At 38.2% G+C, this 18291-nt stretch overlaps 1 protein-coding gene across 1 annotated transcript in view; it reads left to right on the top strand.

Moving 5' to 3' along the window:
- Positions 1-18291, top strand: part of LOC128985930 (kinesin-like protein Klp98A) — a 60996-nt gene that overhangs the window by 13407 nt on the left and 29298 nt on the right. Inside the window, exons 5-10 of the mRNA XM_054405921.1 lie at positions 4447-4677; positions 5363-5532; positions 7842-8062; positions 12721-12899; positions 13443-13676; positions 17746-17938. Of these exons, the coding sequence (XP_054261896.1) occupies positions 4447-4677; positions 5363-5532; positions 7842-8062; positions 12721-12899; positions 13443-13676; positions 17746-17938 (1228 nt within the window). The remainder of the gene's footprint in view (positions 1-4446; positions 4678-5362; positions 5533-7841; positions 8063-12720; positions 12900-13442; positions 13677-17745; positions 17939-18291) is intronic.

The following is an 18291-nucleotide window of genomic DNA, read 5'->3' as shown; positions in this document are numbered from 1 at the left end:
TTAATTTGTAATAATTTTAAGTTTTATATAGATCACCTTTTGGAAGCCCCAAAAAGAGTTCCATTTAAGGTTAATCATTAAGTCAATTGTTAAAGAATGTGTTGCCCTAGCAGTGGAGAAGATCAAGGTAACACTTACATTGGTTTTCATTGTTTTAGTAATTTTTATGGTATTCATATTCAAAATAATTGGATATCATTGATTTTATTGCAACTAATCAATTAAACTCCAAAGATAACACAATGATTAATTAACACATTTTTTCCTACATAATGTTAGCATTTTATCTCTTAAGGTGTATTTAACTGATGAGTCATCATACTACATGTGTGTGTTCATGGATAAAAGTTTATGAATCATCATTAATAGAGTGTATCAAGCAAGCTACACTTGTGCCAGAATATATTTTATTGAAATTTCTAAACATAACAGGATGCTTTAACAAAGCTTACTGTCAACAAATCTATTAAATTGAAACTTTAAAAAATAGTCAGGGCTACTTTTAATTAACTTGTAGCGAATACTGTAATAACGATTTATGTAAGGATTGTGGTTCTGAACTATTCTTAACTATGACCCAATAACAGCTTTAGTTTTTTTTTAGTAAAGCCTTCTGAGGGAAATGTTTTACAAAATTAATGTTTGTAATTTATAATTTGACAATACCATCTAAACATTGTAATATATGTTAAATTTAAATTGTAATGAACTACTTATTTCATGGGTTGCAATAATTTTGTGTGCTGCTGTTGAGCGTGTGCATAGTTGTTGGTATTTTCACTTAATTGATAAAACATGATTTCTACTAATCATTGTACTACAAACATGCACTATGGTATTGTAGTATCCTTCCACTCTTCATTACCAGTCCAGATAGCGGGTTTTACCGGGTCAGTCAGCTATTGGTGAGGTCAGCCAACTATGCTGATGTCACCCAAACTGGTTTCACTTCCAGGCCCTCTATTATCATCATAACCTTGATGTAAACCTGTTTTGGCCTTAACTAGTGACCTAGAATTCTTGTTTATATATTTAAAATTCAAACTAATGATAACAAAATGTTTGTTTGGCCTTTTGAATGGAAATCCCCTTGACTAACTGTTACAATATTTATAACATTTCTAAGGAACTATTTAGGATTATGATTGTGTGAATTTGTGTTTAGTAAAGTTTTAAGGATGATTTAGGTTTAAAACCAAATTGGAAAAGATTTTTGTTTTTGGTATAGGCCTAAATGACATATTTTCCAAGTCACAAAAGCTCTTGATTGAGTCTGAAGATCATTATTCTTAAAAGAAAGATTGTGTCTAAATTAAACTCAAAATCTTCTATTATACTAATTCCGTAAGGAATTTCTTGTGCACAGCAAAACTCTTTTATTTATTAACCGATTTTGATGATTGATGTGTCAAATTAAAGGGAATTATCTGCAGAAGTCATGGAATAATTTTTGTCACGCTCAGTTCAATGTGCTTTGCCCCATTGGACTTAAAAATTGCCATGTATTTTTAAATATAGGTGAAAATTTAGTTAAGTTTATCAAACATATGATTCATTTCTTAAAAAAAAATCTGTCTTGATAAAAATAACCTCTTTCCCTTATGTCATTTAAATATTTACTTTCTCTGTTTATTTATCAGTTAACTTTCCAATACAAGGATGACTGATGAAATGGGATAGTTTATTTGTGCAGTTGCATTCAGAGTGTTAGGGAGATTTATATCAGGAATTGTAAAGAAATATTATGGGATGAAGCTCATTTAAGTAAGCTTTATCGTCTGTAGAAAGATTACTGCGAGATATTGCCAGAAGAGAAGACCAAGAAAAGCCTTTTGGTGGAAAGGTGATTGTTTTGGGAGGTGATTTTCGGCAATGTGCTCCCATAGTACCTGTCACGAGTCGCTGTGCAATAGTAGAAAATTCAATAATTAGATCACCTTTATGGCCAATGTATAAACCGATTTTACTTGCAAAAAACATGAGAGCCAATCCAAGCGAATCAATATTTGCCATTTGCTAAATATCTTTTATGAATAGAGATAATGGCCAAGAGAGCTACCATAATGATCTTGGTGTCTTGGTGAGTCTCCGGTGCTTGGTGGTATCTTTGGTGATACGTCTTCCGCCCCAATGTATTGTGAATTCAAATATTATTGACAAAATCTTCAGTTAAGGATTCTCTGAAGATGCTTTAAAAAGGACAAAAAATCATGCAATACTTTCACCAAAGAATGAACTTTGTGACAAAATAAATAATAAAATATGTTTTAACGATATTTAAATATAGTAAATATTATTAACTGGAAACAACTAGTATTTTACTAGTTTTAAACATTAAGAATAATTAATCGCATAGCCCAGTTTAGGTTATTACCTTTTCTGACCCTACTTCCTCACCATCCTTTACATTGGTAACACAACAAGTCACTTTCTCACCTGCTCTTTAGCTACCACGTGTGGCTTTTAAATTTCCTAGCACCAATATAATTTGTTAATAAACCAATATAATTTGAGTTTTTTAATTATTTAATTTTCACTAGTTCCCTGTTCTTTAAGGTGTTCCTCTGTACCAATTATTGTAGTATTCAAATTTTCTTATAAAAACTAATCCCAAATAATTTGATTCAAAACGTTAAAAAATATACCATTAAAACAAGTATTTTATTTTTTACTAGCCGCTTTACCTGTGCCTTGCACAGGATGCGGAAGGGACAATGATGGTTCTTTGAAAATCCCGTAAAAAATGGTTTCACATCCTCCATTTAATTTAGAAACAAAATTCAACTGTTCCACTTTTCTCATTGAACGTTTGATTTTTGTTAACTCAGGCAGTGAACACTTATTTAGGCTACCTGAGATAATACAAAAGTGATGCACCTATGAAAATATTGTATGTAGGCCTATATGATTTTATGTTTAAAAGATACGCTTACTTAGCCTATAAGTTAATTTATTTTTCTAAAATATCAATATTCAAAGTCAATTGTTAAGTAAAACAAATCTTTCAGCTAAGTGTACTGTAGTGTGAAAAAAATGATTGTTTTGTTTTATTAATGTAAAAGAAAAAATATATCTATCTATTGTACCAGGGGACCGAGCATGGCTCGAGGTGTTTGATTTGTTCATAAGGTTAAAAAAATAAAACATATAAGCCTGCAAATATTTTCAGTTTTGCTACGATTAATTCAGTTGTAAAGTCAATTCGTTTTCAGTTTACATTTACTTTTTGGCAAACTCCACTACAATATTTACAGAAAGCCTACAGCAACCGACCATACTACCCAATATACTTCATACCACCCTGAAACCCACAAAATGGCTGCTTATAACAGTATGGTTCATCGTCTACTATCTATGCCACTATCCGACGAGGATTACCAAAAAGAAATAAATATAATCAAATATATCGCTGTCGCAAATGGTTATTGAAGTTCCATTGTCGTTAGGATGGTTAATAAACAAAGCCGAAAACCCTCTTCTAACAATACTTCAACAGCTAACAAACGTTTTGTCTCTGGAAAGAATTGAACCCTCACGGCTTAACCCTGACCTATAGAACATTAAACAAACTTGGGGCGAAACTAAATAAAAGACTGCCGAACAACAATAAACCTAATGAATTAGCTACTGGTACATATAAAATTAAATGTTCAGACTGCCCAAACTATTACATAGGTCAGACCGGCAGATCATTTAAGAAACGTTTTTCCGAACATTTGCCTAAACCAAAACATACAGAACAAAAATCCATGTTTGCTGAACATTTATTAAATTCAAACCATACTATTGATAGCTTTAATGAGAATGCAGAAATTCTACAAGTTTGTAAGAAAGGCTTCATGCTAGACACACTCGAAGAATTTGAGATATATAAAGCCACTAAATCCGACCCGTACAACATACTTAATGAAAAACTTAATTATGGCTCAAATAAATTATTCAACACAGTTTTAGATTACTTTGGTAACAATTATGTTGGCAACATGAGTCCTGGAGGCACAGCTGATAAACGGAATGGAGTGGGGTAAACAGTCATCGTCGACCAGTTCAGTGACGTGCGCCAGCCGGCCAACTATGTTAAATGTCTACCGTGTTCGTGGTGTGTTTGTGTTCAATGTATTTAAGAAGATTTGACGACATTCAATGAATGAAATATTTTAACGTTCTGTTTCGAAAATGACTTCTCAGTAGTCGAAAATAGTCAACAGAAGTTTGACAGAGGAATTGTGGACGTCAAGGTACGTAACCTGTTATAATTGATTACCAATTCCGGAAGGCTTCAACATGAATAAAATGTTCCATAAGGATGAGAAATCTACTTGGGGGAGTATGTTTTATCTATGGCGCTACTCACACACACACATCTCTTCTTTATAATAGTATAGGTTAAGCTTCATTACTAATAAAAATATTGGCATAGCCTAATTAGTTGTTGACATTTCTCAGGACAACCAAGGATTGATTCCTCGGATATGTGAGTCCTTGTTCCGACACATGGCCACTGGTGCCAGCTACAGAACTGAAGTCAGCTACCTGGAAATATACAATGAGAGAGTCAAAGATCTGTTGAGGGTCAACTCATCTGGCCACAACCTGAGAGTGAGAGAACATCCTAGGACTGGGCCGTACGTCAGCGACCTTTCACGCCATCTAGTGTCAGAGTACTCTCACATTCAGGTAGGTCCATTCCATTCCTATGTTAAGATCATCACTAGTTGTGGACTGAAAATTGACATATTTTAATTGAGCCCCAACAGAGTGTGCTGATGTCAATTACTGATATCTGTTATATACACTGACTTTTTATAGCCAAAAAGGCAGTTGGGACCAAAAGAGCGCTGGACCTTCACAACAATAGGGCCGATGTTTCTATTAGTGATGTGTTGGTTACAATTTTTATTGGTTCGTTTTTCTTCAGTTTTTGTTTAATGGGTTTTCGGTTATAAATAGACAAAATTACTACCCCTCTTTTATTTTAACCTAAGACATACTAATGATAAGGGTTTGATATGTTTGGTTCAGGTCGGACCAACAGTTGGCCTGAGGGGTCAGTTAGGGCTGGATATAATTTTCGGACCAAGCGTGAATCAGGGCGAGGGTTTAGACGAGCTTCTATTTTCGCGATCACAGATAGCGTCTCTGAAAGTGTGCGATAATAAACTGACGATTTCCCCACGATCGCGGGTGTTGTTAGCATTTTGCTACGATTGTGGAAGACAATGATTATGATGCCATGGCCGCATAAGTCTTCACAATTTCACCCTGTTCGCGGAGATGTTCTCAATTTTGCTGTGACTGCAGAAGATGTTAGAATAGCTGAACAAAATTCAACTAGAGGAGTTTAAAGTTGTACGTGTTGTAGGAACTGATGGCCAGAGGCAACGCCATTCGCACCACAGCCTCTACCAACATGAATGACACCAGCAGCCGCAGCCATGCTATCTTCACCCTACAGTTTGTCCAGGCTGGCTTCTCTAACGACGTGCCTAGTGAGACAGTCTCTAAAGTGCACCTTGTTGACTTGGCGGGCAGGTAAGCTAATTTTATATTAGAGCTGAGGAAGATATTCTTTTTGGTAAAGAGCTCTAGGCCAGTATAGCTTTGTTTTTGTTTTTGATGGTAAAACAGGCTTACCTGTACATACAGTGGATGAGTAGTCTCAATACAAATCTCATTCATATAGACAACACAAAATAAAAATATTTGAATTTTGTATATAAATAAAAATGAGGCTCCTATAAAGAAGACTCAGTTATTTAATACCTTGTTTAACCAAATAAAACGTACTAAAAATATCAATATCTCGCACCCCGCTATATAACCGAAAACTAAAGCACAAATCACAAAATTAACTCTAAAATAATAGAAGGAAAATTACTTTGACTATAGCAGCCAGTGTCAACATAAACAAGATATGGTTAACACTCAGAAGTAAGTTTCAGATTTTACAATGGAGACGTCTACTTGTGTTGGTTGAAAATGGGTTCACTTTTAAGTACTCAGGAAGAAGCGTCTCATTAGTCATTATCCCTTTTTATATAATTATTTTCATTACCTGAAATGACCGAGTAATAAGTTCAAATATAACAATTTTTGCTACAATACTTTTAATAACACATTATACATTTATAAACAAAAAAGTAATATTGTAGAAATTGTACAGAATTTGTAGTTAATATAATACAGGGTGGTTTTCTACTAACTGCGCTAATTTTTACCAGTTATTCTACTCTCTTAACGGAACAAAAAATTCAAAAAAATTGTCCAACCCCAACCAATAAGCTGTAATAGCCCACTATGAGTATTTAAAAAAAATATCTGTAGTAGCAAGCATCACTAAAACAAGGAAGGAGCTCTTATCAAAAAGTCTCAGATGGCCACAAGTCGCATGTGACTTTGTTGTATGGTGTTCAGTGAGGGAGCTGATGGGACGGGGGCGACAGGTCAGGGGCTCAAGGAGGGAGCTCATATCAACAAGTCTGGTGGCTGCAAGTCTAATGTGACTTTGTTGTATGGTGTTCAGTGAGGGAGCTGATGGGACGGGGGCAACAGGTCAGGGGCTCAAGGAGGGAGCTCATATCAACAAGTCTGGTGGCTGCAAGTCTAATGTGACTTTGTTGTATGGTGTTCAGTGAGTGAGCTGATGGGACGGGGGCAACAGGTCAGGGGCTCAAGGAGGGAGCTCATATCAACAAGTCTCTGGTGGCTGCAAGTCTAATATGACTTTGTTGTATGGTGTTCAGTGAGTGAGCTGATACGACGGGGGCGACAGGTCAGGGGCTCAAGGAGGGAGCTCATATCAACAAGTCTCTGGTGGCTGCAAGTCTAATATGACTTTGTTGTATGGTGTTCAGTGAGCGAGCTGATGGGACGGGGGCAACAGGTCAGGGGCTCAAGGAGGGAGCTCTTATCAACAAGTCTGGTGGCTGCAAGTCTAATATGACTTTGTTGTATGGTGTTCAGTGAGTGAGCTGATGCGACGGGGGCGACAGGTCAGGGGCTCAAGGAGGGAGCTCATATCAACAAGTCTCTGGTGGCTGCAAGTCTAATATGACTTTGTTGTATGGTGTTCAGTGAGTGAGCTGATGGGACGGGGGCAACAGGTCAGGGGCTCAAGGAGGGAGCTCATATCAACAAGTCTCTGGTGGCTGCAAGTCTAATATGACTTTGTTGTATGGTGTTCAGTGAGTGAGCTGATACGACGGGGGCGACAGGTCAGGGGCTCAAGGAGGGAGCTCATATCAACAAGTCTGGTGGCTGCAAGTCTAATATGACTTTGTTGTATGGTGTTTAGTGAGCGAGCTGATGGGACGGGGGCAACAGGTCAGGGGCTCAAGGAGGGAGCTCATATCAACAAGTCTGGTGGCTGCAAGTCTAATGTGACTTTGTTGTATGGTGTTCAGTGAGCGAGCTGATGGGACGGGGGCAACAGGTCAGGGGCTCAAGGAGGGAGCTCTTATCAACAAGTCTGGTGGCCGCAAGTCTAATGTGACTTTGTTGTATGGTGTTCAGTGAGCGAGCTGATGGGACGGGGGCAACAGGTCAGGGGCTCAAGGAGGGAGCTCTTATCAACAAGTCTGGTGGCTGCAAGTCTAATGTGACTTTGTTGTATGGTGTTCAGTGAGCGAGCTGATGGGACGGGGGCAACAGGTCAGGGGCTCAAGGAGGGAGCTCTTATCAACAAGTCTGGTGGCTGCAAGTCTAATGTGACTTTGTTGTATGGTGTTCAGTGAGCGAGCTGATGGGACGGGGGCAACAGGTCAGGGGCTCAAGGAGGGAGCTCATATCAACAAGTCTCTGGTGGCCGCAAGTCTAATGTGACTTTGTTGTATGGTGTTTAGTGAGCGAGCTGATGCGACGGGGGCAACAGGTCAGCGGCTAAAGGAAGGAGCTCATATCAACAAGTCTCTGGTGACTCTAGGCTCTGTCATATCAGCCTTGTCAGAACTGTCCACTCCTGACGGTGGTCGCAAGTCTTCCTTCATACCTTACAGAGACTCTGTGCTCACATGGCTACTGAAGGACAGTTTGGGTGGAAACTCCAAGACCATAATGATAGCAGGTAAATATATTTTTTAAAACGTTTTTATTAGGTCGCTTTCTTGTCCGCTACAAATTTTGCAACCGATTTTATACTAACTTCCCGATGAGCTAGGGACTTGAAACTTGAAACATATCTCACAAATGGAAGACAATGCAATATTATACAATTTAATTTTCATATTTCCCTTGGGCTAAGCCCCATGGGCTTGTTTTTATTAAATCGATTTCTTGCAAATTTTGATACTTCCCGATGAGCTAGAGACTTGAAATTTGAAACATAGCTCACAAATGGATGACATTGCAATATTATATCATTTAATTTTCATATTTCCTTTCGGGCTACACCCCATGGGCTTGTTTTTATTAGCTCGCTTTCCTACAAATTTTGATATCAATTTTAAATAGGGATGGACGGGTCCCGAAATTTCGGGAATTTTTCGGGAAAAAAATATTCCCGATTATCGGGACGGGATTACATTTGACTCGGGAATTTTTCGGGACGGGATTTGGTCCGATCGTCGGCGATTTTTCCGCTTCGCGAGTGCCGATAACGCCGTTATTGCGAGCGATAGGCCGCGAACGCAGGAGACGAAGTCATTTCGACGATTACGCCGTGACCGCGGAGTCCTACCGACGACCGCGCCGTGACCGCGAGTCATACCGACGATCGCGCCGTGACCGCGAGTCATACCGACGATCGCGCCGTGACCGCGAGTCATACCGACGATCGCGCCGTGACCGCGAGTCATACCGACGATCGTGCCGTGACCGCGAGTCATGACGACGATCGCGCCGTGACCGTGGAGTCATACTGACGATAACCCCGTGACCGCGAAGTCATACCGACGATCGCGCCGTGACCGCGAGTCATGACGACGATCGCGCCATGACCGTGAGTCATACAGACAATCACCTCGTGACCCGCGAGTCACAAGTTTCTATAGGTACCTGTAAATTGTTACCCATTTTTTGGTTTTTATAGATCAGTGCCACAAATGGTAAAAATTGATTTCGTATGTCTTTTTTGGTAACTGCAATACAGTACTTTCTTTTTATGCACAGAAAAAAATCCCGTCCCGTCCCGTCCCGAAAATCGGGAAGGAAATAAAAATCCCGTCCCGTCCCGTCCCGAACTAAAAATTCAATCCCGTCCATCCCTAATTTTAAACGATGTAACCGATAAGCTAGAGACTTGAAATTTAAAACATAGCTCACAAATACATGACAATGCGATATTATATAATTTAATTTTCATATTTCCCTTGGGCTACGCCCCATGGGCTTCCAAATTTTTCATGTTTACATTTTGAAAGGATGTAAATATATCAACTAATTTAAGTCAGCTGTAAATACTTAAATTTGACAGTTCAAAAAGCAGAGGTTAAGAGGTACAGGTTCTGCTCCCAAGAGATTCTTTATACAAACAAACATTTCAAAATAAAGATAAACAATCTGATTGCAGATATAAAGGAGTTTGTTAATAATGTCATTTGTTATTTATTTAGTATTCTATAAAGTAAACAATAAATAAAATAGATTGATATATTTATAGTTAGTAGGTAGGCCATACATGCAATCTAATACATAATTATATGCAAAGAAACTCAAATAAACCTTAGATTTCCCACATGCCTCTGTCTTAATCTGATATAGACGCTTGAAATAGATTAAACATGCACACACATTAAAACTAAAAAGTATAAAATAATTTATAAATAAAAAAACTTTTATAGGCTAAACAAAACGTTTTTAAACGCCCTAAAAAGTAGAAAATAATTTACAAATAATTTATAAATATGTTGAGAGGGTATAAATACTTGTACGATTTAAAACTAGGGATGGACGGGATTGAATTTTTAGTTCGGGACGGTACGGGACGGGATTTTTATTTCCTTCCCGATTTTCGGGACGGGACGGGACGGGATTTTTTTCTGTGCATAAAAAGAAAGTACTGTATTGCAGTTACCAAAAAAAGACATATGAAATCAATTTTCACTATTTGTGGCACTGATCTATAAAAACCAAAATTTGGTAACAATTTACAGGTACCTATAGTAACTTGTGACTCGCGGGTCACGGGGTGATCGTCTGTATGACTCACGGTCACGGCGCGATCGTCGGTATGACTCGCGGTCACGGCGCGATCGTCGGTATGACTCCGCGGTCATGGGGTTATCGTCGGTATGACTCGCGGTCACGGCATGATCGTCGGTATGACTCGCGATCACGGCTCGATCGTCAGCATGACTCCGCGGTCACAGTGCGATCGTTGTCATGACTCGCGGTCACATCGCGATCGTCGTCATGACTCGCAGTCACGGCACGATCGTCGGTATGACTCGCGGTCACGGCGCGATCGTCGTCATGACTCGCGGTCACGGCGCGATCGTCGTCATGACTCGCGGTCACGGCGCGATCGTCAGCATGACTCCACGGTCACAGTGCGATCGTCGTCATGACTCGCGGTCACATCGCGATCGTCGGTATGACTCGCGGTCACGGCGCGATCGTCGGTATGACTCGCGATGACGGCTCGATCGGCAGCATGACTCCGCGGTCACGGCGCGATCGTCGGTATGACTCCGCGGTCACGGCACGATCGTTGTCATGACTCGCGATCACGGCGCGTTCGTCGGTATGACTCGCGATCACGGCTCGATCGTCAGCATGACTCCGCGGTCACAGTGCGATCGTCGTCATGACTCGCGGTCACATCGCGATCGTCGTCATGACTCGCGGTCACGGCACGATCGTCGGTATGATTTGCGGTCACGGCGCGATCGTCGTCATGACTCGCGGTCACGGCGCGATCGTCGTCATGACTCGCGGTCACGGCGCGATCGTCAGCATGACTCCGCGGTCACAGTGCGATCGTCGTCATGACTCGCGGTCACATCGTCACATCGGCGCGATCGTCGGTATCACTTCGTCTCCTGCGTTCGCGGACCTATCGCTCGCAGTAACGGCGTTATCGGCACTCGCGAAGCGGAAAAATCGCCGATGATCGGACCAAATCCCGTCCCGAAAAATTCCCGAGTCAAATGTAATCCCGTCCCGATAATCGGGAATATTTTTTTCCCGAAAAATTCCCGAAATTTCGGGACCCGTCCATCCCTATTTAAAACGAAAAACGTGGGGTGCATGCAATAGATAGTTTACAATTACCTTCACCTACTGAACTAATGTATTATTATCAATTAATTGCATGCACCCAACGTTTTTCGTTTTAAATCGTACGTATTTATACTCTCTCAACATATTTATAAATTATTTGTAAATTATTTTCTACTTTTTAGGGCGTTTAAAAACGTTTTGTTTATATAAGTTTTTTTATTTATAAATTATTTATTTTGAGAGCTCTTTGAAATCATTCTTTTAGTACACAAACCATTGTAATAAAAAAAAATTAAAAAAATAAAATAAATTGTATCCCTATAGTTCTCACGGCTTAAGTGCTGTATCATCTTGGAACCTAAGACACACTTGATGAAGTCACACTGCCATAGGTACCTAATGAAAAAAACCTCTTTTATGAAGATAACATGGTAGATTTATAATTTTTTTTAGTCATTATGTTTTTCTTAACCGCCAGGAGAAGTTAACTGATAGTTTAGTTGATAATATAAAGGTCTCTAAGTTAGGGTGAGTAATGAAAATATTGAATTACAGTTGTAGAAATTGCTATTACTTGTTAAAATATCACTATCCATTCAAAACATATTAAAAATATATATAATAATAATTCTAAAATAAAAAGTTTATGACAGTTTCATTTTTCACCCCAAAAATATAAAATTTTGCAATTTTTTCCCAAACATTTTGTAGAGCTAAAAAAAAACAGTTGATTTAGTATATTGAAGCGTTTTTGTATCCCTATCGGTTACGGAAAAAATTTCAAGAAGTTTAAATTTAAAATTACCATGTTTATCTTATGGAGATTAAATAAACTGTTGTAGCATGCTTGTCTATAGACATATTTTTATGAAATTTGGAATTTTTTTACTTCATACTAAGCTATTCAATAAAAACCACACCTTATTGTCTTCCCTGTAGCAGCAAACCTAAGTACTGATTAAAATTAATGATATTTGAATAGGAAATAAATCTGACAATTTTAAGGGAATGATTTAGTGGAATGCCAGACAGGTAGATGGAGATTCACTTGTTCTACAGGTTTGCTGCGGCGGGGGTATTTATATTCCTTTCACTTTATTTGTCATATTCATAATATACACAGTTTTTTGTATAAACAATTTTTGCTACTTTCTCATCTCACAAAGCAAACATGAATATAAAAAATTCCCAAAAATGTAACAGTTATTGATTTTAAGATATTGAGCTTCTGCAACTGAAATCTACCAGGAGCTATAACATCCTCCATATTCTCTCTATAGGGCCACAGTGCTAAAAAAAAAAATAAATAACTTAAACAACTAAAACAATAAACTCTGACATTCATTTGGATATTTTTTCTTAAACATAGGTTTGAGTTTAAACATTTTTTGATTTTTTAAAATCTTCCTGAAACACAGACATGCACCATATGTGGCTCCACTGCTTACAGCCCTATTAAGCCTCGACTTAAAAAAAGTATTTTGTATATGTCCAAATTTCTCCAAATTTGTATTTTAAGGGTACTATATTGAACAATTTAAATAAATTATTAATTTTGTACAGCTATTTCACCGGCAGAGTGCAATTACAGTGAGACTTTAAGCACTTTGAGATACGCAAACAGAGCCAAAAACATTATCAACAAACCAACCATCAATGAAGATCCCAACGTAAAACTAATCAAGGACCTCCGAGATGAAATTGCAAAACTGAGGGGTCTATTGTGCAATGAAATGGTAAGTGTAAAATATATTCAACAGGATAAAAATAAGTGAGGGTATACTACTTTGTTATGAGACTATTACAGACATTTTTCATCAGAATTAGTTAACAACAAAATGTTCATGACTTTTTAATATCTTGAATCTGGTCCTGTCTTCAGATTAGAAAATGCCTAACACATAACAGATTAGTACACAACCTCAGCCAATGTTGGAAAATTACAGTAGGAAACCTACCAGAGAACTGTATAGTAGTCAAAACAAAACAAGAAACCAACAAACATAAAAGAAAACCATAATTAGTACAAATAGAGGGTATGCTATGCAAAGGAAACTCTACTAGGCCTACTTTAATTGTACGTCATAATTTGTCAACCGGATATGATCGGATATGACTTTTATTAATTCTCAACAAAGATTTTGAAAGATTTTTTATTCTTGTGGGAGATTTATTATTCTCAAGAGTCGTAAACTTTTTTATTGTTTAGACAAAACAATGTGATAGTTCATTTAATGTTAGAGTTGTTACAGTTTATTTAAAATTTGAACATTTCTTGTTTGCAGTCAGTGGAATCTCCAGAGATGCTTGCCACTTTGCAAAAGAAGGAAGCCCAAGAGAAGGTACTGACAGAGAAGTGGGCGGAGAAGTGGCGTGAGACTCAGAAGATCTTACAAGAGCAGAAGGCGTTGGGTCTGCGTAAGGCTGGCACTGGAGTGGTACTGGACTCTGATATGCCTCATCTGATAGGCATTGATGACAATCTGCTCAGCACCGGGGTCACGCTCTACCACCTGAAGGTAAACCCTTCACATTACAATGTAACTATTTGAACCTCGTAATCATATAAACTTGATCGTGTAAATCCATGACCTACAAAATTATTAAATTACAATGAATCAGATTACTAGAAAATAGACAATAGACAATATGCTTTGTTATAAAGTCATGTTTGGATGCATTCTTTTTCAGCGTAAAAGGGTCTTGTGGTGGGTAAAAGGTAATTGTCTGTAAGTTTTTTCTGGAAAGTAGTAAAGTGGTTTTCTTCCCGTATCCAACTTTCACATCCTAGGACACTAGGTTCTATCCCAGAACTGTTTTACATATTACTTCAGGTTAGTCCTAGAGGGTTGCAACATTATCATTTATGGATAAAATCCATTAGTGGTTGGCAGGATTTAAACCATGGACCTCGGGGTCCAAAGCCACAAGCTCTACCACTAGACCAGCACGCTCGAAAATGGTTGAATTATTGAGTTGCTCTTAGCTTCTTTAATATGCTTTATAAGTGCCTACATATTGTATTGTATTGTCAGGATGGAGAGACGGTGATCAGGTCAGATGACGCTTGTCCCAAGCCTGATATAGTGTTGAGTGGTGTTGATGTAGAGCAGCAACACTGCAGCATTGTGTTGTCTGGTGGAGTAACTACAAAACTATATTATAAATAACTTCTTGATCAGCATTGTACGTGTTATTAAATATTCGCCTATTGGGTCTGATGATGATTGGAGTGTCCAATCGAAATCGATCACCACTTACTAGAGATGTGCGAGTACTCGAGATTACGAGTTCGAGTCGAGTACGGCCTTGAAACTCGAGCTTATCTTTGAACTCGGCAGATTCGAGTAGAGTTTGGTTTAAAATTGTAAAAAATCAATATTTGTTAAAATGTAAGTTGTGTTTACATAAAATGCTTTATAATTTGTATTACTATAGATTCTACAGTAATACAAATATTTCTACAGTGTAGAAATAAGCAAGAGGTAGTTGTCCTAACCTATTTTTATAGCTGTCACAACAGAATAGGTCAACTCAAAGCAGTCGCCGGACTGACTGGCAATGGCATAATCTGGACTTGACACTGAATGACATGATCGGTAGTGATTTTGTTTTAAAGTACTGTTTCACAATAGAAAATTCCACTACTGAACTGTTACAAGCAATAAATCTATGTTTAAAAAAGTCAGTTAAGTTTTAAAAAGAATAGAAACACTACAAAAGGCAAAACAATAGAAGGAGGGAGGGGTTGTGCAATGACCTCGAACTGAGCCGGCAGCCCGGCAGCCGGCAAGTCGGCAACAGTGAATGGTGTAGGGGGTTGGGGGGAAGGGGAGGGTAAGACCTTGGAGCTATATTTAGACCAGACTAGACTTTCACCACTTCCGAAATGGCTGGGTAGGGGCAGGGGGATTACAATAGCAGGTTTTTTCCTTGTCTGGTTTGACTTTTGTCTTTTTGTATAGGAGATTTGAATCATCAAAAATATAATTTGAATTGACCACAATTAATTATTTAGCATTGAAAATACAATCTGCAAGGGACCAGGAGAAATATTCAAATTAGAGTTAATACCATGATTTACATTTTTATGTCAAAATACAACATTGCACAATCATGATGTTTTGGGTCATTGGCCTTCTTAACAGAAGTTGATAATTATAAATTGATGCTACCGTGGTTGAAAATAATTATTCTGTAAACTTGTAAAACATTAGATAACTCATAAATAAGTATGAAATCATTCATGAGGACAATAGTAGCACTCCTAAAAAAAGCTTACAAATATCTCAAAATAATTAAGTGCTAGCACTTGGCCTTCTAGATTACATAGTTTGTTTTCCTTCATGACAACTTGCATTAATGTGGTTAATGTGCATGGAATACAATTGATTATAGTGAGTTAGGCCTAAGTCTAGGTTTCATTTGATTTCTATAACTACTATTGTATGAGCCTATTACATTATTCAGTACAATTTTCAATCTACAATTGTTTTGTTTATCAGTAAGGTAGACTACTTGTAGGCCTATTTGTACTTCATTTTTAACATATTTTGAGTATTTTGACAGAATGTTTGTTTACAATTAACATACAAGATTAAAAAAATTAATTTTCTTTATTTCAAAATTTATTTTTACTTTATCCACTGTCAAACCATTGGAAATTTTGTAGGCCTACTGTTACAAAAACCACACCAACTAAAAGAATAATGGTAATAAACTTACAAAACTAAAGGTGAAAAGGTAGGAAATAACATTTCAAGTTTTAGAATAAATCTCTTTATTAAACTTATTAGGCTATTGTAATTGCAACCTTAATAACTAATAGATGCAAGTATTAAGTAATTTTAGCCAAGTATTATGCAATATTACTTATCAATAGGGATTATTGTATTTTATTTTTGGATAAAAAAATGTATGCTCACTTACCTTTTTTTACAGAAGTAGAAGTTCATTTATGAGCTCTATTGTTGTTGTTTTAAAATTATTTTCTATGCATTATATTGATATGTTACTGCACAAATATTAATAATTTATTTATTTATAATCATATTTCAGCTTGTAACAAGGTTGTTTTAACAGTTACATGCTCTAGGCCTAAGGAGTTACTTAAACTTACACATTCTTCGATCTTTTGGGTTTAAACTCGACTCGAACTCGAGACTCGAATCTTTTGCCAATTACTCGACTCGAACTCGACTCGACCTGAAAAACCTGTGCTCGCACATCTCTACCACTTACCATCGTTTTTGTATATTTACCGTCTTGTGAGTAACAGTATAAGCGTAAATATATGTTTTAAGTGTTATAAGACGTTTCTTTTATTTACTTTCCGTAACTATATTATGTTGTCAGGATGGAGAGACGGTGATCGGCGCAGATGACGCTTGTCCCAAGCCTGATATAGCGTTGAGTGGTGTTGATGTAGAGCAGCAACACTGCAGCATTGTGTTGTCTGGTGGAGTAACTGCACAACTATATTATGTTGTCAGGGTGGAGAGACGGTGATTGGGTCAGATGACGCTTGTCCCAAGCCTGATATAGCGTTGAGTGGTGTTGATGTAGAGCAGCAACACTGCAGCATTGTGTTGTCTGGTGGAGTAACTACACAACTATATTATGTTGTCAGGATGGAGAGACGGTGATTGGATCAGATGACGATTGTCCCAAGCCTGATATAGTGTTGAGTGGTGTTGATGTAGAGCAGCAACACTGCAGCATGGTGTTTTCTGGTGGAGTAACTACATAACTATATTATGTTGTCAGGGTGGAGAGACGGTGATTGGGTCAGATGACGCTTGTCCCAAGCCTGATATAGTGTTGAGTGGTGTTGATGTAGAGCAGCAACACTGCAGCATGGTGTTGTCTGGTGGAGTAACTACATAACTATATTATGTTGTCAGGATGGAGAGACGGTGATTGGGTCAGATGACGATTGTCCCAAGCCTGATATAGTGTTGAGTGGTGTTGATGTAGAGCAGCAACACTGCAGCATGGTGTTGTCTGGTGGAGTAACTACATAACTATATTATGTTGTCAGGGTGGAGAGACGGTGATTGGGTCAGATGACGCTTGTCCCAAGCCTGATATAGCGTTGAGTGGTGTTGATGTAGAGCAGCAACACTGCAGCATTGTGTTGTCTGGTGGAGTAACTACACAACTATATTATGTTGTCAGGATGGAGAGACGGTGATTGGGTCAGATGACGCTTGTCCCAAGCCTGATATAGTGTTGAGTGGTGTTGATGTAGAACAGCAACACTGCAGCATGGTGTTGTCTGGTGGAGTAACTACATAACTATATTATGTTGTCAGGGTGGAGAGACGGTGATTGGGTCAGATGACGCTTGTCCCAAGCCTGATATAGCGTTGAGTGGTGTTGATGTAGAGCAGCAACACTGCAGCATTGTGTTGTCTGGTGGAGTAACTACACAACTATATTATGTTGTCAGGATGGAGAGACGGTGATTGGGTCAGATGACGCTTGTCCCAAGCCTGATATAGTGTTGAGTGGTGTTGATGTAGAGCAGCAACACTGCAGCATTGTGTTGTCTGGTGGAGTAACTACACAACTATATTATGTTGTCAGGATGGAGAGACGGTGATTGGGTCAGATGACGCTTGTCCCAAGCCTGATATAGTGTTGAGTGGTGTTGATGTAGAACAGCAACACTGCAGCATTGTGTTGTCTGCTGGGGTGGCTACTCTTGTACCTCACCATGCTGCAGCTCAGTGTTGGGTCAACGGCTGCCTTATAGACAAACCCACCAGGCTGTCCCAAGGTACACTACAATACCCAATTTTTGGTTATGCTTAAATCTTTTGTTATTGTTTACATGAGGGGCCCTAATGATAGATTTTGCTGTTGAGTTAAGACTCAAAATATAACTTTTTAAAGGGAAGTTCAAGATTTCTGTTTGTTAACTAACCAGTTTAGTACATTTCAAGTAGTGGGAAAAAGGAGGCAAAAATAGTTACAAGATTGAGACATAATAAAGATAACATCAAAATAATGATTTTCTATAAATACTAGCAGAATAATGCCAATTTAGGTTTAGTTTTTTATCCCTAATTATGTCTGACCGAACGCAAAACAATTGTTTGAGCGTAGGTTAGGGTTACCCAAAACCGGGGA

This window comes from Macrosteles quadrilineatus, unplaced genomic scaffold (assembly GCF_028750875.1).
Source record: "Macrosteles quadrilineatus isolate MER2022 unplaced genomic scaffold, UCM_ALF_1.0 Scaffold_2__2_contigs__length_208266976, whole genome shotgun sequence".
NCBI lineage: Eukaryota > Metazoa > Arthropoda > Insecta > Hemiptera > Cicadellidae > Macrosteles > Macrosteles quadrilineatus.
Note: the sequence above shows the minus strand (reverse complement) of the source record. Positions and strands in the feature narration are given on the sequence as shown.